The 21,245-nt window shown below is 39.3% G+C and overlaps 1 protein-coding gene across 1 annotated transcript in view; it reads right to left on the reverse strand.

Moving 5' to 3' along the window:
- Window positions 1-594: 594 nt before the first annotated feature.
- The window catches only part of LOC311304990 (transmembrane channel-like protein 6), a 34,884-nt gene continuing 14,233 nt past the window's right edge, over window positions 595-21,245 (reverse strand). The window contains exons 7-23 of the mRNA XM_084432410.1: window positions 18,119-18,370; window positions 17,769-17,932; window positions 17,541-17,685; window positions 13,594-13,761; window positions 13,049-13,197; window positions 12,110-12,194; window positions 11,812-11,909; window positions 11,645-11,740; window positions 11,484-11,559; window positions 8,719-8,852; window positions 7,700-7,864; window positions 7,529-7,607; window positions 6,189-6,281; window positions 4,460-4,546; window positions 3,821-3,916; window positions 2,134-2,280; window positions 595-826 (exon numbers count right to left, since the gene is read on the reverse strand). Coding sequence (XP_084288536.1) covers window positions 773-826; window positions 2,134-2,280; window positions 3,821-3,916; window positions 4,460-4,546; window positions 6,189-6,281; window positions 7,529-7,607; window positions 7,700-7,864; window positions 8,719-8,852; window positions 11,484-11,559; window positions 11,645-11,740; window positions 11,812-11,909; window positions 12,110-12,194; window positions 13,049-13,197; window positions 13,594-13,761; window positions 17,541-17,685; window positions 17,769-17,932; window positions 18,119-18,370 — 2,088 coding nt within the window. The 3' untranslated portion in view covers window positions 595-772. The remainder of the gene's footprint in view (window positions 827-2,133; window positions 2,281-3,820; window positions 3,917-4,459; window positions 4,547-6,188; window positions 6,282-7,528; window positions 7,608-7,699; window positions 7,865-8,718; window positions 8,853-11,483; window positions 11,560-11,644; window positions 11,741-11,811; window positions 11,910-12,109; window positions 12,195-13,048; window positions 13,198-13,593; window positions 13,762-17,540; window positions 17,686-17,768; window positions 17,933-18,118; window positions 18,371-21,245) is intronic.

Below are 21,245 nucleotides of genomic sequence, written 5' to 3' on the forward strand. Positions count from 1 at the left end.
AGGGTGATAGAAGCAAAATCATTTTTCCCCAGAACAAGCAATACAAAATACCCATGTCATTTCCGCCTACAACTTTTTTTTTTTCTGCCATTCTGAACCTATAAACGCACTTAGTGTGTCTTTGTTTTTGTTTTTGTTTTTAGGGTAAATTTGCAAGTGCAAAATACTTTACCAACCAAATATGAAAACATCTTTGTTTCCATGAGCAAATGATAACTGGGCTAAGCAATGTGATGGACATTTTAACAAGCTCTTCAAGACTTATTTATTTGGGCATAAAAAAAAAACTGAAAAAAATCTGAAGGGGATACTTTAATAATAGAAACCGAAACAAAATGCAGATTTTTATTTTATTTTATTGAAGCACTTTTCACAGAAGCACTCATATATATATATATATATAATTATTATAGTTCCCATTATTATCACATTCAAACTCTAATTAAAATCTCACTCCATAGTCACTCCACTCCACTAACTCAATATAATAGGTATGAATATATCTCTCAACAAAAAGACACCAAGAACTGTTCTGAGGATAAATTTATTCAACATCTCAGGCATACATAAAAAAGTGATCCTTCACAGTATAGGGCATTTCATAGACATTAAATCAAACAGGATTTGAATGTAATAATGAACGTATAAAATGAAACAATTTACATTGAACATTACATTTACAGCAACATTTAGTTCACATTTCATCCAGTAAAAGGGTAGGATGAGGTTTAGTGCAAATCCCTCCAAACGGCCGCGGTCCTTATATTCCACTTCAGTTCACACACAGATTCGGCTGAAAGGATCGGTGTTGAGTATCAGACCGGTTCTGGACAAACAGATAAATAAGTAACTTGATTCTTGGCTAGTCAATTTCACAAATAATTACACAGCAAGTAACACATTGAATTAAATGAGAAACTTTAAAGTAAAGACTTAATAGTATTTTCTTGATTTCTTGTTTTATTTACAATAAAATAAAACTTATCTTTTTTTTTTTTACAGTGGTCTCTAATACTTGGAAATAACAGCAATCCTTCAGTTTTCTCCTTTCATCTCAAGGGCAGTTGCCCGGCTGGTGCAGAAATATGTGCTATGAAATCTGCTCATGGCTATTCAGAGATGTACAAATTCTGCTGCCAGGTTGATTTGAGCCAATCACCTGAACATAAAATGCCATGTGACCAGGGGCGTGGCTAGCTGTGGTAACTGTGTAAAGAGGCCCATAACAATCTCTCCTGTAGGCCCCCGCAATTTCCACCAATTTTCTACCCCATACCATAATTTCTTCTGAGGGTTCCCAATGTAAAAACTGTACAGGGGACCATTGTGATGCCACTGCATGATTGACTGATCGCACCACAAGTATAAACGCAAACAGTCCCAAACCCCTTACTTTTACAGCTCATATGTGACCCTGGACCACAAAACCAGTCACAAGTCGCACGAGTATAGTTGTGGCAATAGCCAACAATACATTGTACAGGTCAAAATTATCTTTTATCTAAGATTTTTCTTTTATGTCAAATAGGATATTATTAAGTAAAGATCATGTTCCATGAAGATATTTGATTAATTTCCTACCGTAAATACATAAAACATGTATTTTTGTGAGTGAATGCAGCACAATCGCCAATATAAATGAACAACTTTAAAGGAGATTTTCTCAATGTTTCGATTTTTTTGCACCGTCAGATTCCAGATCTTCATAATAGTTGTATCTCAACAATATCTAACAAACCATACATCAATGGAAAGCTTATTTATTCAGCTTTCAGATGATCTATACATCTCAATTTCATAAAATTGACCCATGTGACTGGTTTTGTAGTCCAGGTTCACATATGACTGGCTCAAAAAAAAAAACTGTGCTCATGAGCAATGATGGTGGGCAGCTGCCATTGAGATGAATGGATGTTATTGGATTGGGATGCTGGTGTGCCTACATGCTTAGCTAGCTTAATTAGCAGGCTTCTCTTTGTCAACCAGATTTATCAGGAAAACCATTTTTGGCTGGTGACGGATATGGCTATGCTGGTCAACCTCAAACCAACACACAGTAAGCCAGTCTGCACCAGAATGGACGACTAAGCAAGTAGTTTAGGCCTCTTTGCGACAAACAGTATTTTGACTCACTTTTGGCGTAACAATTTTGTTGATCCATATTGGAAAACCTCCAAGTATGTGTGGCTCATCCGCTTTGGCTGCTTCAGCTTCCTCTGAAGACGAATATCTCACAAAGCCCACACCCTTCGGCCATCCTGACGACTTGTCAATCGTGATCTGTTCATTGAAAAAAACATTTAAACATTACAATAAAGATCATCAAAGATACAAGATAATGAAGAGAAGGGTGGCAAAGTATGCTGGGTTAAAAACAACCCAATTTTGTGGCAACCCAGCACTGGGTCAAAAACAGACAAGGTCCGGCACTACTGTAATGAAGCACACGATGCAGGAGATTCTGTGAAATATACTGAATTTAATAATATTTAGGAGAACACAACCATAAACCAGAGATGATACCGGACACAGAACTACAGTACACAGTAAAAAACGTTGGGTTATTTTTATTTAACCCAACCGTTGGGTCACACATATTGGGTCAATATGTTGGGTTATTTTCCAAAAATATTGGGTCATTTTTTAAATCGTTGGGTAATTTCTAGAAATAAACTAGGAAACTCAGGGCTTAAAGTCCCCCTGTGGTGAAAATCAAACTTTTAATGTTGTTTATATGTCTATGTGCGGTTTTGAATATGCTTTAAGACAAACCATGTGTACATTCATAAGTCGACACCAATGCTGAGTATTTTCTCCTTAAAACTGCAGTGACCCAAAGACAGTCTCAAAAACACGGTTTGAAATTGCTGGTGTTTCTGACGTCACAAACTACCTTGTAACCAATCAGATCAATGCGTGATCGTCAACGAGTGGATCTCTGAGCTGAGTGAGTGAGTGGAGGCGGAGCTCATTAGCATATTCATAGAACCACGTATACTAAATGAAGCAAGGGTGTCCAGTTTACATACAAGCTATTTTAAGGCATGGAGACATGATTAAATGAAGAAGAAAACGTTTAAATGTGTCATTTTGGTGATCAAAGATGATATTTCAGGGATAAAATGATTGACTAGATGCAATGGGAGAGTAATCAAAGTAAACAGAGACAGGTGTGATGGACTAATTAACAATCAAGGAAACTAACTACGAACTCAGGCACGCAAAACAGGAACAGAACACAGTGAAACGAAACCAAAACTGAACATACACGCTACACTAGGTTGTTTTTGACCCAGCTGGATGGGTCGAATGTTTGACCCAACATTCTGAGCTCAGCTGGGGTTTGTTTAACCTCGACTATAAAACTCAGCTAGTTTGAACTATTTGCTGAGGAAAATGTCAATTAATTTGGCCTGTTTTTTATCTAAAGCAACAAGAACCATTCTACCGATTGTCTGTAACTATAAACACAGACTCAGAAACCAGGGAGAGGCAGATCTAAATGCAGGGTGACTTTAATGAGATTCATGATGATGGTAACAGTGTTGCCAACTATTTTTATGCTCAACAAGTCTCTAAATGTCGCTAGATGATGTAATACGTCACTTGTCGGACACACAGCTGGGAACAATGAAGACATCAACACAAAGTTCTACAAAGGACAACAAACATGGCAACAGGGACACACTAAAACATAAAAGTCCAGGGCACATATAATGGAGACAGAAGTTGTTTTAGAGTATGTGGGGGTGTATGCATACATTTGGCCGTGTAACTCATCTGTACCCTGTTCAAGAAATGCCCAATTATAAGTACTTACATCAGATTCTGTAATTGTCCCGAACTTTTGAAAGTAGGCTTGAAGCTCACTGTTGGTCACGTGTGGATTCAGATCTGTGACAACAATCCCATGGTCCTATGAAGAAAGGAAGACAAGATGACATCTACTTTCATCCATCCATTTTACAAACCACTTGTGTATGTATTATTACAGCATTTCAGGCAAAATCTTAAACTTACACTCCAAAAAGACTGAGAGTCAATGACAGTTAAAGACGCCATTGTTTATGGAATGGCACTCAGATAATATCCATTTAACCTGAAAGTTATCATTGATTTGGCTGTCCTAAAATATCACATCTATAGCCTCTGTGTCGACTGCAAAACAAATGTGATTGTGTTCTTTTTTTATATTAGATCATTTTGAGGCTCTTTTTGCCTGTCAATCATTTTGAACGCTCAAGCTTTGTTAGTTTGTGTTTTGGATTATTCTGTTATGTTTTGTGGATTATTTAGTTTACTACCCTTGAGTTAATATTACAATTATTTTAATAGACATATTTTATTTGATATTATTGAGTGTCCCGCTAAGTTTGGTAAATGTCCTCATAAAGGAAAATTCCTTTTTGAGAAAAAAATTCCTTAAAAAAAAATCATTTTTAACATGTAGTCAGCTTACCCACTCTCCAGATTTGAGAAATTCCTTATATTCTTCAGGAAGACGGATGTATAAACGCACCGTGGATTCCATTACTACACTCTTTATCTATACAGAATGAACACAATACAACGACTGAGGCAACATTTTTGAGCTTATAAACAGATGAAACATAAAACAAGCTATTAATTAAAAATAAAAAACAGCTAAATTAACCAATTAATAACGGATGCAGAAAATGTAAAAGTAGTGGGAAAACGCTAAATTACAAGAGGAAAAGAAACTCACACTGCACATATACCCTCCTCAGATGCCTGAACTGTGTTGGGAGCCAAAAGGTAAAAACCTTACCTTTTATAAGGTGGATGTCAGAGATGTTTAAGAAACGCCTCCCACAGAACTCCACAAGCTCTGGCCAGCACGTGACACAATTCCTCAGAATTTCTTAAAGGTTTAGACAAAACTTCCCCTGCATATCACCGCATACCGTACATTACAATGTCCTCGAGAACAACGACCTCAGTGTTCGTGAAAATGAAATATACCGACAAATAAATGAGTCAGCTTTCATCACAGAATCGATTAAAAGGAAATGAAAATAGCATAGCTATGTTTTGTAGGAAAGTTAATGCAAACAAAAATACTTCATCATGGAATGCCTACATTTGACCAATCAGACACACGCATTTCAGAAAGTTGTGTGATAAACAAGAAAAAAAAAAATCAGTAATTCACACAAAATTGTCATTTACAGATATGTTGCATTTATTGATTGATCTTAAACCTCCAAAAGACAGCCGATAGATAAATAAACTAAATCTCAACACACCAAAATCTACTTAAAATACATCAAATATACTTCAAATCACAAATATCACTTAAGACTTAAGTGATAAAACATACTTTATTTGGAGTATTTCTTTATTGCACAATGCACACTTCTTAATATGTTTTAATATCAGTTATAGTAAGGACAGTATGATCTCTGTATGATATCAGTCTTTAAATGCAAGATATTTTAAGTACACTTGCAAAAGTTTCACTTTAGCACAATCAAAAACACTTGAGTTTATTTTTAGTTGCACCTCAGCACTATTTCCGGATAACTGAAGTAGCCTACGTTAGCCTAAGTATTAGTTGTTCCAATTTAGCAGACTTTTAGTATACCAAAAGTACAATTGCAGGGTATTTTAAATAGGCATATGAATATGTAAATGTAACTGTACTATACTTAGCACAATTTATTTTTATTTCCAAATACATCTTAGTATATTGATTTTCACGATAGGGTATTCATAGCCCGTTTCTCTGAAACAGTTCTCCATCATCTAAAATTATCATCACATTATTATTAACACCACACAAAAAATATAGATATAGTTCTGACATTTCCCTAAGCAAAAATGAACCTTGTGCGTTTCAAAATATTTGTATGTGATTACATGACAGTGGCACTAATAGATATCAGTGTCATTTGCTAACTCCAAAATGCAGTGGTAATTGACTTCCACATGACTTCTACATAAGCAAACCAGTTTTTCAGGATTTATGTTTGTTGTTGAAGGTAAAGTGTATTCTTCCAATTTAGTTTTCTGTAGAATCCAGCCTTCCTGGGTAATACAAGTAATCAGCAGGTGACGCGGTCATTGAAACACCTGTTCACAAGAAGGAAATCCACCACAAGAAAAGCTGTGGAATGTGTCTTCATCTGTCAAACGTCCTAAATACATGAGGAAGAGTCTCAGATTTAAAGGAAGGACCAAATGCTGACGTCACGGCTGAGCGCGCTCGCCTCATTGAGGGCCTGTAGTTTAGCTATGAGGAACTTCTTATCCTCACCCTCCTAAGAAGACAGAAGAGATGTTAGCAAGAAAACCCGAACCCGTTTAGATATTTGAGCCCAAACCACAAACCGCAAGTTTTAAAAGATCCCATACCGCTTGTTTTAGAAATCGTTTGTTTGTATGTGTGCTCCAACATTTCTAAATAAATCAGACTATTTTTGTTGTTGTTGTTGTTGTTGTTGTTTTTGTTAAGAATCAGCCATCATATAGCAACATCCTGACAGCAACTCAGAATCAATGCAAACACCACTCACAAATTTCTGTAAAAAAGTTTAAATGCTATTCTCATTGTGTATAGTGCGTCATTTGGGACACAACTCTTGATTATGAATTTAAGTGTCATGCTATTCAATATTACATTTAAATGCATTATATTTTAAATATACTAAGCGCCCAAAAACATTATATTCAGTTTGCACTTAAAGGGATAGTTCGCCCAAAAATGATATTTAATCCATGATTTACTCACCCTCAAGCCGTTCGAGATGCATACGTCAATCTTTTTTCAGACGAACACATTTTCAGTTATTTTAGAAAATGTCTTAGATCTTTCAGTGGTTATAATGTGAAGCTATGGGGTCCAGCTGCTTCAAGACCGAAAATGTGCATGCATCCTTCACAAAAGTAATCCATCCGGCTCCAGGGGGATAAACGAAGGCCTTCTGAAGGTAATCCGTGCGGTTTTGTCGTAAAAATATACATATTTAAAACTTTATAAACGAAAATAACTGGCTTTCAGTGGCGGTCGGCGCGCGTTCATGGAGATGGAAGCGTCGTGACGAAGAACGAACGTAGAGTTTTGTTTTGCTCTGCTCTCTGGCTGCGCTGTCACGTTCGTTCATGAACGCGCGCCGACCGCCACCGGAAGCCAGTTATTTTCGTTTATAAAGTTTTAAATATGTATATTTTTACGACAAAACCGCACGGATTACCCTCAGAAGGCCTTCGTTTATCCCCCTGGAGCCGGATGGATTACTTTTGTGAAGGATGCATGCACATTTTCGGTCTTGGAGCAGCTGGACCCCATTGCTTCACATTATAACCACTGAAAGATCTAAGACATTTTCTAAAATAACTGAAAATGTGTTCGTCTGAAAAAAGATTGACGTATGCATCTCGAACGGCTTGAGGGTGAGTAAATCATGGCTTAAATATCATTTTTTGGCGAACTATCCCTTTAAGTATATTATTTCCGTAATAAGTACCCTTAAGTAATGTACTTTTCCACAAGGGTCATAATACTCACATGGTCTATCTGTTCTTGTAACCTTCCAATGATCAACTTTTGGCCATCCAAAACTTGCATGTGAATGTATATAATGGTTCTGGAAAGAGATGGAGATGACAGGTTAAAACAATGACCCAAATCTGATCTATACTTCACCCAGGAGACCCATGATGAGCAAGGGAAACTCACAGGAACAGGCCTGCCAAAATGAAGAGGAACAAAGGGTTGTCCACAAAGTAAAGATACGCCCAGCTGAGCCATTCCGGACTCTCCTGACCCATGATCCACTGCTTGCCTAAGAGGAGCATGTTGTGGAAGCTCCTGAAGGGCCCACAGTGTGAGGAGGGCTTGATCCTGAGAAAACAGAAGCAGCAAACAAAACACACTCGCACTGCAATGTCTCTTTGTTATTGAAATTATTTGCTTTGTGTTCAGGACATATGGTATGAATTATGCAAGCGAGTGCGTGTGTATGTGACCCTGGATCACAAAACCAGTCATAAGTCGCACGGGTATATATGTGGCAATAGCCAACAATACATTGTAAGGGTCAAAATGATAGATTTTTCTTTTATGCCAAAAATCCTTTGGATATTAAGTAAAGATCATGTTCCATGAAGATATTTTGTAAATTTCCTACCGTAAATATATCAAAAATTTATTTTTGTGAGTGAATGCAGCACAATCACCAACAGAAATGCAAAACTTTAAAGGAGGTTTTCTCAATGTTTAATTTTTTTTGCACCCTCAGATTTTCAAATAGTTGCATCTCGGCCAAATTTTGTCCTATCCTAACAAACATCAATGGAAAGCTTATTTATTCAGCTTTCAGATGATGTATAAATCTCAATAAAAAAAAAAATACCTATAAGACAAAATCTACGAATTTTTAGTGTTGAGTGAAATATCCCTTTAAAATCATAAAATGGACTTATATTTTACCAACATGGGTGTGGGTGTGTATTAATGCTTCTTTTTTTTTCTAGATTTGGTCCTTTCCAGATTTAGGCATGTTCTGGAAACACTGCAAAAAAATATTTTCGTAGTATTTTTGTCTTGTTTCCAGTCCAAATATCAAAAAAATCTCAAATCAAGATACAAGATGGGGGGGATCTGCAAAAGAATCTGCCAATTAAAAAAAAAGTATATATATATATATATATATATATTGCAGTGAAAAGTGAATGTAATATTGTGAAGAGACAAACCTCCACATCGTATATATGACACACATAAGGGCCCCAGTGAAGGAGGGTAAGAACAGGAGGCTGACGAAGACAGTGCTCATCTGAGTGGCCCTCCAGTGTTTCCTGGGCGCTTGGAAGTTCATCATCAAACTTGTCTAAAAAGGGGGAGACACATACGCCCCTTTATTGACAGGATATCCTAATAATATCAATAAAACATATTACACAGGTAAAGACACAAGCTCTTTTCTACATTGCAGCAAAGGGAATAATTTTGTCACCAAAACATGACACTTCTGACTTCCTGCCATTGCAACCCTGTATTGTTCCCCGCTGTATTTTCTTTCTTCAGTGAAACACAAAATTAAATGTTTATCAGAATGTCAGAGCTACCCTTTTCCATATTTCGAAATTGGATGTTGACATGTTCCAAGATTTGGGACAACTTTGTACCTTACCAACCTCTAAATATTAGTGTTAGAGCTGTCAAACGATTAAAATATTTAATCGCGGTTAATCGTATTAATGTCATAATCGCACATTTTTACCTATTCTAAATGTCCCTTGATTTATTTTTGTCCCATTATTTTATTTTTTCATTTTAATGCCCTTATCAACATGGAAAAGTGGATCGGCTTGCTTTGTGCAAATGTTTTTTTATTGAAAACAACATTGGCATATACTGTAGTAGTGTTCAATTTCACACTAACATTCACACTCAGAGCAAATAATCGCATCAGAGAATTTGCATTCGCGTCAACCGTCAAGTGGTGTTTCAGACTGGACGGGCTGCAACGATAGCTCAGTTCACAACGACAAAACACACAGATCACTTTGGTCTTGTCAATGGAACCATTTGGCAACTTTTTAAAAGTGAACTTTCCATTCAGAATCTTATTGGCATCCATTTCGGCGTCTCGCGCTCGCCATCCACTCAAATAGCGTTAAAGGGGTCGCACAGCGGACGAGAAGCGCAGAGCTGCGTCACGTCTAGGACAACTCGAGGTATCGCACACTACAGCGGACGTGCACTTTCTCAGTTTATGGCCTGCAATATTGTTATGTTTAAGGACATTGAATTGAATTAAGATAATGTCTGTATGATTGTACTGTACAATTAAATACAATCATTGCTAAGTCTGCAGTCTGAACACTTTACCTCAGTGCAACCCCCTTTAGCCTACTACTCTTTGGCCAGCTCGCAAGCCCAAACAAGTGTGTGCCTGTTGTTTTGTTTCCGGTCTAGCTAGATCCGGTGTGGTGTTGTAGTTTTTCGAACGTTACTAGTTGTTGCAACAGCATGTGAAAAAAACTACAAAGTTTGCTAGGCCAAAAAGATTAAAAAAATGTACGCTGTTAAAATGGGTTTGCAGTAACGCCGTTAATAACCAGTTTAACTGACAGCACTAATTAGTATATTAGTGTCATGACCCCTGCCTGTGTTTGCTTAGTGCTTTGTTTGTCGCCATAGTTACCCTAGTTAGTTCCCATAGTAACTAATCACTTACGCCTGTCCCTCATCAGCCCCTTGCTGCTTTGTGTGTGTTTAAACCCCATTGTTTCTCATGTTCCTTGTCTGGTGATGCCCTACTTGGATGCATCATGTGTGTTTGTTTTAGTTCCGGTTGTTCCAGTGTATGGATCATCTTGTTCTTTGGCTGGACTCTTGTGTTTTCCGCCTGGATTTACCTCTGTTATTCTGTTTAAATAAACCCTTAAATTGCATCTGAATCCAACATGCCATTTTCTAAAACAGCAAGGTTACAATTTGTACCTTAGAGTAGTAATATGTACCCTTAAGCCAAGGCACCCCATGTACCCCATTTTCTTTGTCTGTGTAAAAAACATCAGAATATTGATAGGAATAAAACTGTAAAGTCTGATGTATGTAAGTGCTGCTGAAGTGGAGATTTGTAGGAGAGACACTCACCCTTGAAAGCTTACAATAAATTACAGAGGAGCCGTAATTTATAAATTTGCAACAAGAATTTTCATACTCCTAAGGCGTGTTCAGACCTTTATTTTGAAATAGCGATGATCATGAAAGAATGGTAGAAACCATTCAAAACTTCAAAAGATAGCATCCATAAAAAAATTAAGAAAAAAAAGGTCTGAAAATGTTTTAAATATAAAGAAAAAAATTATAGATTCACCATTTGTGATGTGGCAGTGAGCTATAACGCACATACGTGTTCTTTTATGTGTTTATTGGTTTAATTCATATCAAAATCTGCCAAACTTCCAATACTACTTCATAAATTGTATGAAAATTTATGAAAAATGGTTCAATCACTCAAACCACATACGGAAATGGAGGCGCCCTTATATGGGCAGTGATGGAGTCTGGTTGTCACCTAGTGAAAAAGTTTGGTACTGCGCCCAAACAGATCTTCGGCTGACAAATCAGAGAAAAGGGGCGTTTCATTCCCGCCCACATGTAGAAATCGAATATTCAAGCTGTTTATTCATTTTTCTACCTCAGAACGAAAAATCAATCAATCAGTTTTTTTTGGAAAAAATTTTAACGAAAAAGGAACTTTTCTCTTTTTCTACTTTCAATATTAAATAAAAAAAACTACTGAACGAACGATGCACAGATTCAATTCATCTCCTTTTGTGTTTCACTAAAGAACAACGTGAGGGGTAAGTCAATTGTGACCGAATTGCATTTGGGGGGGGGGGGGACTACATGTTTACAATTAAAGCAATAAAGTCATTAAACGTAATCTATTCTCAATGAACTGTCATCCAAATGAAGCCTACAAAAATACTAAGAAGATCTTGACCTTTTTGAAGTAGAACAAGAGAAACAGTTTCCCAATTTGTACTGCAGGCAACAGGGGTGAAAACAGCACACCAAACCTATAACAAGAGGACACAGTAAAGACTGTTAGTGTCATGCCATCAGAACAAACTGTAATGTTTCTTCAGGAGAAGGTGACAGTACCACACAAGCGTTTGACCATAGATGAGCTCCAGAACATCTCGTGCAATGTCAAACTCCAGTTTCCTCCTTCTAAATGTGAAGTTCCTAATGCACATCCTGAAGGGGCAGAAAGAGTCAACAAACCCAGCCAAACATCACTGCCATTACCTGGGATCACCAGAACTTACCCCCACAGAAACTCTGCTAAGATGATGTGCAGCATTGCAACTATTAGATCCATTAAAACCAAACGATAAAGCTCTTGACCAACAAATGTCTCCCAGCACTGCAAGAACACAAATGAAAACAATCATGCTTTATTTCATATTCAACTAATAAGCACATAGATAGAAAAATATATATACCCTACAAACAAATCAACACATGAACTGTGAGGACTGGCTGCTTGATCAATATTGCTTTGAATAATTGTCAAAATAACAACATTACTGGACTTTTAAAAGAGGTCTCCATGATTTCGGTCACCTTTTGGCCTTGCTCGCCGTCATTGATTTTCTTGAGCCAATAGTAACACAACACACTAAAAATGCAACCCTTCAGCAATAGGTTCCTGTGAAAGAAGAAACCGAAAGGTTGTTGCTGATATTTGACTCTAATGATAACAACCTGTCTTGAACTTGTGTGAACTGAACAAATATGTTATTTGACATCAGTTTGGTTATTAACATATATTCAAATGACAAATAAGCATGTCCAAAATAATGAAAACGAGATTTTATAGAAATCTAGTTTCAAACGCAAGATTCTTATACATGTATTCTCTGTATTCATGCATTTAAATGATAAAGTATTACATATTTTAGCAACATTGTAAGGTAACAAGTATGTCTTACACATATTATGACTATCATTAAGTTTGGTGTAAGTCTGATGAACAGAGAACAAAACGGAATTTAAGCACAGATACAAACAAGCTAATTAATCACACACAGCTGAACTGAGGAAATACAAACTAAAAGTCCACAAACTAAAACAAACATAAGCATAATTCTGACTTTGGGGGGTTTTCCATTTGACATGGGGGGGGGGGGGGGGGGGGGGGGGTTTGTAGTTTTTTTTTTTTACAAAGTTTAAAAACAAACATTACTGATTATGTGGAAAATTCTGTAAGATTCAATTTTAATTTTCCATCTTAATGGCTTGGTCGAATGACTTTCTCGCTAATTGAACACAAATAATGTGTCTAAAAGTACTTTTCAAGATAAGAGTCATGCAAGACGGTGCATTAAAATGTCACACTAGAGTGAGCAGCAAATATAAAAGTGATCTAAAGGCAATCAAATGAAGCATGCTGAAGTTGCTTCCTGCTGCACTGAACCGAAAATGCTCATACCGGAATTAGACAGGAAGTGCATAAATAGTTAGCGAAAGTATGGTAAGCAAGTAAGTAATTGCGTCCCTGACCTTACAATGGACACGTAAATGTGAACACTTGGGGAGTTGTAATCTTCCCCCTTGGATAACTCGTCGAAGAAACCAGGCAGTAGATGACTGATGCAAGACACGACCAAAGGCATGGCCAGCAAACGGACTGGGTCATTTTTCTGAACAGACTTGATAAAGACATGCACACACACTATATCAGATAAAGTGTTCAAAAACAACATGCCAGATCATATATGAAGATCAATCAGACTGAAGATTTTAGCTTTAAATGTCACAGCATAACAGGGTTCAGCAAAGAAAAGAGAATTCAGAAATGCAAATAGCATTTTAGTGGAAAAATCTGTGAGCATTTCAATGACATTAAGGTTTTCTAAATAACACATAATAACTTGATGAATGGGGACAATTCTGCACATTTACATATACAATTTAAATAGTTTTATTTTATGACTTATTTTTGCATTGACTGGTCTTTTGCACCATTATTTGAGTGATTTTTTTAAGCATTAAGTTTCCTGTTGCCTTCCTGTTTTGTCTATTTGACACTATGACCAGACTCTTACCGTAGATATACCCTGCTCAATGTAAGGGTAGAAAAAGTAAACAGCCGTCATGCAGGCACCAATGCAAAGTAGGCAAATGGACCATACTAGTAAGTGTACACTCAACCAGCCCAACGTTGAGCACAAGTTCCTCTTCTTTTTTCTGCAGCTGAGCTCTGACAGCATTTCCTAAAAACACAAAAATTCAGCAGAGTGACTCAAATCTATGGTAAGAGTCAACTAATTATTATGCATTGTTAAAGCTGAAGCATGTAAATTATGCACCACTAGTGTCTCCAAACAGAATTGTCCCTGTCTACCATTGTTTGGACAAACATGTTGTCCTGCTTCTGACTTTCCAGCAGTGGTTTTGCTGATGATGCCAAGTCAGTTGTTTAAAAAAACTGTGTTGATTGTGCTACAGTGTTTAAACTTGTCAGAAAGTCTTGTGCAATGGGCTTGGAGGAAGTATTTTACATTAAAAATGACAATAGCACTTTATACTGGTCCCGTCATTAATGAATAACTACACCGGAACAAATGAGTAACACAATATTAACATTCCAGCAACCACTGATTACTAACAAGAAACCCTGATTAAGTAATAGCACTACTGAATGCATAGTTCACTATTAGCTAATCAAAAACAAAAAAAAATGTATAGGAAACTAAAACCACACATCACTAAAACCAGCATAAGGTTGTTGGTGGTTTTTGGAACATTTGAGGTGGTTTCTGGCTGGTTAAAGTGGTTGACGAGCCAGTGTGGCTTGAGAAGGGTTTAGAGATCTCAAAGCTTTAAAAGGGGGCAGGATCTACAAACTGAGACATAGGGAGACATTAAACCTAACCCTAAAAGCTTGGGTACACTTCATTCTCCACCTTTCCCTCCGTATAGTGCACTGTTAAGAGCTCAAGTCATTCAAGGTACACTCCATTGAAAACCTCATTGGTTCTTGTAGAGGCTCAAGCGTGCTGCGTAACACGAGAACGATCCTCATTGGTTCTTGTAGAGGCTCAAGCGTGCTGCGTAACACGAGAACGATCCTCATTGGTTCTTGTAGAGGCTCAAGCGTGCTGCGTAACACGAGAACGATCCTCATTGGTTCTTGTAGAGGCTCAAGCGTGCTGCGTAACACGAGAACGATCCTCATTGGTTCTTGTAGAGGCTCAAACGTGCTGCGTAACACGAGAACGATCCTCATTGGTTCTTGTAGAGGCTCAAGCGTGCTGCGTAACACGAGAACGATCCTCATTGGTTCTTGTAGAGGCTCAAGCGTGCTGCGTAACACGAGAACGATTCTCATTGGTTCTTGTAGAGGCTCAAGCGTGCTGCGTAACACGAGAACGATCCTCATTGGTTCTTGTAGAGGCTCAAACGTGCTGCGTAACACGAGAACGATCCTCATTGGTTCTTGTAGAGGCTCAAACGTGCTGCGTAACACGAGAACGATCCTCATTGGTTCTTGTAGAGGCTCAAGCGTGCTGCGTAACACGAGAACGATCCTCACTGGTTCTTGTAGAGGCTCAAGCGTGCTGCGTAACACGAGAACGATCCTCATTGGTTCTTGTAGAGGCTCAAACGTGCTGCGTAACACGAGAACGATCCTCATTGGTTCTTGTAGAGGCTCAAGCGTGCTGCGTAACACGAGAACGATCCTCATTGGTTCTTGTAGAGGCTCAAACGTGCTGCGTAACACGAGAACGATCCTCACTGGTTCTTGTAGAGGCTCAAACGTGCTGCGTAACACGAGAACGATCCTCACTGGTTCTTGTAGAGGCTCAAACGTGCTGCGTAACACGAGAACGATCCTCATTGGTTCTTGTAGAGGCTCAAGCGTGCTGCGTAACACGAGAACGATCCTCACTGGTTCTTGTAGAGGCTCAAGCGTGCTGCGTAACACGAGAACGATCCTCATTGGTTCTTGTAGAGGCTCAAGCGTGCTGCGTAACACGAGAACGATCCTCATTGGTTCTTGTAGAGGCTCAAGCGTGCTGCGTAACACGAGAACGATCCTCATTGGTTCTTGTAGAGGCTCAAGCGTGCTGCGTAACACGAGAACGATCCTCATTGGTTCTTGTAGAGGCTCAAGCGTGCTGCGTAACACGAGAACGATTCTCATTGGTTCTTGTAGAGGCTCAAGCGTGCTGCGTAACACGAGAACGATCCTCATTGGTTCTTGTAGAGGCTCAAACGTGCTGCGTAACACGAGAACGATCCTCATTGGTTCTTGTAGAGGCTCAAGCGTGCTGCGTAACACGAGAACGATCCTCATTGGTTCTTGTAGAGGCTCAAACGTGCTGCGTAACACGAGAACGATCCTCATTGGTTCTTGTAGAGGCTCAAGCGTGCTGCGTAACACGAGAACGATCCTCATTGGTTCTTGTAGAGGCTCAAGCGTGCTGCGTAACACGAGAACGATTCTCATTGGTTCTTGTAGAGGCTCAAGCGTGCTGCGTAACACGAGAACGATCCTCATTGGTTCTTGTAGAGGCTCAAACGTGCTGCGTAACACGAGAACGATCCTCATTGGTTCTTGTAGAGGCTCAAGCGTGCTGCGTAACACGAGAACGATCCTCACTGGTTCTTGTAGAGGCTCAAGCGTGCTGCGTAACACGAGAACGATCCTCATTGGTTCTTGTAGAGGCTCAAACGTGCTGCGTAACACGAGAACGATCCTCATTGGTTCTTGTAGAGGCTCAAGCGTGCTGCGTAACACGAGAACGATCCTCATTGGTTCTTGTAGAGGCTCAAACGTGCTGCGTAACACGAGAACGATCCTCACTGGTTCTTGTAGAGGCTCAAACGTGCTGCGTAACACGAGAACGATCCTCATTGGTTCTTGTAGAGGCTCAAACGTGCTGCGTAACACGAGAACGATCCTCATTGGTTCTTGTAGAGGCTCAAACGTGCTGCGTAACACGAGAACGATCCTCACTGGTTCTTGTAGAGGCTCAAGCGTGCTGCGTAACACGAGAACGATCCTCATTGGTTCTTGTAGAGGCTCAAACGTGCTGCGTAACACGAGAACGATCCTCATTGGTTCTTGTAGAGGCTCAAACGTGCTGCGTAACACGAGAACGATCCTCACTGGTTCTTGTAGAGGCTCAAACGTGCTGCGTAACACGAGAACGATCCTCATTGGTTCTTGTAGAGGCTCAAACGTGCTGTGTAACACGAGAACGATCCTCATTGGTTCTTGTAGAGGCTCAAACGTGCTGCGTAACACGAGAACGATCCTCATTGGTTCTTGTAGAGGCTCAAACGTGCTGCGTAACACGAGAACGATCCTCATTGGTTCTTGTAGAGGCTCAAACGTGCTGCGTAACACGAGAACGATCCTCATTGGTTCTTGTAGAGGCTCAAACGTGCTGCGTAACACGAGAACGATCCTCATTGGTTCTTGTAGAGGCTCAAACGTGCTGCGTAACACGAGAACGATCCTCATTGGTTCTTGTAGAGGCTCAAACGTGCTGTGTAACACAAGAACGATCCTCATTGGTTCTCACACGTCAGGTGAACATGCTTACGTTTATCATATCGGATTTGTGTGATGACAAATGTTTATATGTGAATAAAAGTCAATCATATAAAGCAATCGAGTCTCTTCAGAAATTAACATAGACTAAACTACTCGATTCATGTGGATTAATTTCACAATTTCTTTTTGAACTTGTTGAAGAGTCAAATTTCTAGTTGCGTGGACTGTCAATGGACAGATATATTTCAGATTTAATAAAAAATATATTGATCTGTGTTCCGGAGATTAAAAAAAGTTTTACGGGTTAGGAACGACGTAAATGATGACAGAATTTTTTTTTTTGGGTGAACTGACTCTTTAAGGCTACATATTAACTATTCTAAGGAACTAATATGCAACATTTGTGTATGACATACTGTAATTTAATTATTAGTGCTGTGGAGGATAAAGTAGTTTTAACATGAATGAAGTCATATTTCCACAAACCTTCAGCTGAGTGCAGATGTTCACCGCCTGCAGTTTAACAGACCTTTTCCTGCAGACTTTAAAATCCCAAGAGCAGAAAACCTTTAAAGCTAGGTTACCAGTAGCCTTGAATGTGCAGAAACTCTTTTCGAATGATTTTGACATCCTGGAAGGAAAAAGAAAATCTGATTTAATCAAGCTAATGATGTGAAAATTAATTAAAACAATGAGTACGGAAAATAGACGAACCTGTAAACAAGCATTACGCATGTAACAAACATGCCCGTTCCAATCGTAAAAATATATGCCAGGGGTATGTTGTAATGAGAACACATTTTAGTTTTAGCTTGGCAATTTCCACTTGTGTAGTTGGTATAGTGGCCATAAAACATCACAGAGTCTGTGAGAAAACCCTGTTGAGGAACAAAGAACGATAGCATTCGGTAAGTAATATAAAGCAGGGCATTTACTTAAATTCACAGGGAATGGGATGTCCTTTCCCCTTGCCCAATGAATCATCTATACCATAGAGAATCCACAAAACACAATGACCCTAATATAAAGGACTTGCTTTTTAAAATATACATCCTTATCCTTACCATGCCAGTAAGCATCCAGAGGTCAGTGTGTTCATCTTCTGAAGGTGGAGGTGGATTTGAGATTTGTGGCAGGAGCAGGAAAAGGCCGTTGATGAGGAAGAAGAGGATGTTGTAGAGTAACAGTCTTCTGAGGAAGATGAAATAGGACAGGATCCCGGTGCCAAAGCGAGCACTGATGTTTTTAAGCACTTTCTGCCAGAGCTGTATGGATTTCTTCTGTGAGAGTCCACCTAACCAGCAACCACACAAAACCTATCAAAAAGAAGTGCGGGCAGGATTTCAATATTAACATCCAGAAATCTAAATTTAACATTTTTAAAAATGTCATTTTCAACAGTGATTTATATACAAATTGAGTGCAAATTGGTGTCCCGCTTACATTGTTAAAGGGATAGTTCACCCAAAAATGAAAATTCTGTCATCATTTACTCACCCTCAAGTTGTTCCAAACCTGTATGAGTTTCTTTGTTCTGCTGAACACAAAGGAAGATATTTGGAAGAATGTTTGTAATCAACAGATCTCGGTCCCCATTGACTTCCATAGTAGGAACTATGGAAGTCAATGGGGACCGAGATCTGTTGATTACAAACATTCTTCCAAATATCTTCCTTTGTGTTCAGCAGAACAAAGAAACTCATACAGGTTTGGAACAACCTGAGGGTGAGTAAACGATGATAGAATTTTCATTTTTGGGTGAACTATCCCTTTAAAGCAACGAAGACATAAAACCAGTCTTCTTGAGAGACAACTGAAGAGTGATATATATATATATACACACAGCTGAACCAAACAAACTCATAATGACGGTAACCATGGTAACAAAAGAGGAGCGGGAAAACTAACAAAGGAAAACAGGAACTGAGGAAATACAAACTAAAGTCCACAAACTAAAACAAACATAAGCATAATTCTGACTTTTGGGGTTTTACCATTTGACATGTGAGTTTTTTTTTATTTTATTTTTTTACACAATTTCAAAACAAACATTACTGCTTATGTGGAAAATGCTGTAAGATTAAATTGTATATAGTAAATGATGCATCTAAACGGCTTGGTAGAATGACTTTCTCGCTAATTAAACAGACAAATAATGTGTTGAGAAACAACTGAAGAGTGACTTCGCCTTGTTGTTAAAATTTATTGATTTGATATTAAATTAATTTGTTATATATAATTTAATAACACACACACACACACACACACACACATACATATATATATATATATGTATATGTATGTATGAAGAGTTCAGATGCAAAAGCCTCTAATGTCATCTGAAAATTTCTTCTTTAATGATAATTTTTATCAAGCTTGTATATTTAAGGTCAGTAATTTCACTTAAATGACAATTCATAGGTAATTTTCATTGCCATATATATTGTTACAATCACGCCAGACTCCACCTTCACCCAATCACAACGCACCTCCTCTCCTGAATACTGATCACACACACCTGCACGTCATCTATTCATCAATCTCCTTCAGCATTTAAACCCCGTTCTCACTCTCACTCATTGTCCGGTATCGTTTGCATATAGACGCTTCGCTGAATGCTTACCTCCAGGACTCCTCACTCTACTTACCTGTTCCGTGGCTTCCTCTCCCAGTCTCCCTGTTCACCTCGTGGGTCTTCGTCTCCTGTGTTCCCCAGTGTCTCCTCCAGTTCCGGTAATCCCTCTCCGCTCTCCATCTACAAGAAAGACATCCTTAATCATCCAAGTCATCATCATCAGGACTGTATTCAGATCTACTCACCTTCATCTGCACTCCGTTCACTCATCTGGTTGTTTACAATAAACTCTCATTACTTCATCCGTGTGTCTGCCCCTTCTGTGTTGTAACAGAATACCGGACCATAACAACGCACGCCAGCATGAGCACTTCTGATCCCTTCGTCGACATCGTGGATGATCTTCGTCAGGCACTTCCCCCAGTTCCACCAGCATCTCCACTTGCAACCACTTCCGTAAACATCGTCACTTCTTCACCACCGGTAATCGCCAGTCCCATGGCCCGACCGGCGCCCTTCTCAGGATCGGCGGAGGATTGCAACGGATTCATTCTGCAATGTTCGCTGGTCTGGGAGATGCAACCGCATTTATACCCGACTGACCTCTCAAAGGTAGCATTTGTAATTTCACAAATGAATGGCAAAGTGCTTCGTTGGGCCGACTCACTCTGGTCACAGAAGAGTGACGTTGTTCAGTCGATCTCCAGTTTCTTCACTCACTTTCGAGAAGTTTTTGGAACGCCCACCCGTGATTCATCGATAGGAGAACAACTGTATCAGTTGAAGCAGAATAATATGTCTGTGAGTGATTATGCCCTACAATTCCGTACATTAGCTGCTGCCAGTGGGTGGAATGAACAAGCCCTGATCACCACATATCGTCAAGGGTTAAATCCTCGAGTGCGGTTGCATCTCGCTGCATACGAGGATTCCATCGGGCTTGAACACTTCATCCAACTCTCTACACGCTTCGCCACTCGTATGCAGTCGTGTCTCCAGGAGCACCCAGACCAGTCGTTCACTTTTCCATCCCTCCGCCGACCTGAGTCCATCAGTGCAATAGTTCCCTCTATTGAAAAAATGAAGCCTCTCACCACTTTTGAAGAACTGATTACTGCCGATCTTGTCATTCCAGTCTGCGCTCTACTCGACTCAGGCTCCGCTGGCAACTTCATCTCCGGCGCCCTCTGCCGTCAGCTCAAGCTCAAATCCACTGCCACGAAATCCATCTACCAGATCAACTCGGTAACTGGCAAACCTCTCAGTCGGAGACGGGTGAGTGTCAGTGCTGGACCCGTTCAACTTCAAGTGGGAGCATTACACGTGGAACAACAACATCTACTGGTTCTGGAGGAATCCACCGCTGATGTGATCTTAGGGCGCCCTTGGTTGGAGCAGCACAACCCCATCATCTCCTGGAGGACAGGAGAGATCCTGAAGTGGGGCAGTGACTGTTTCCCGAACTGTTTTCCTGCACTTCCAATTCCACGTTCCAAAGAATTACACCTTTGCTCTACTTCCATCGAAAGTCCTGTGGAAAAGCGTTCCGTGGATATTCCTACTTGTTATGCCCACTTCAGTGATGTCTTCTGTCCCCAGCGAGCCTCCAAGCTGCC

This window comes from Rutilus rutilus (genome assembly GCF_951802725.1).
Source record: "Rutilus rutilus genome assembly, chromosome: 1".
Classification (NCBI taxonomy): domain Eukaryota; kingdom Metazoa; phylum Chordata; class Actinopteri; order Cypriniformes; family Leuciscidae; genus Rutilus; species Rutilus rutilus.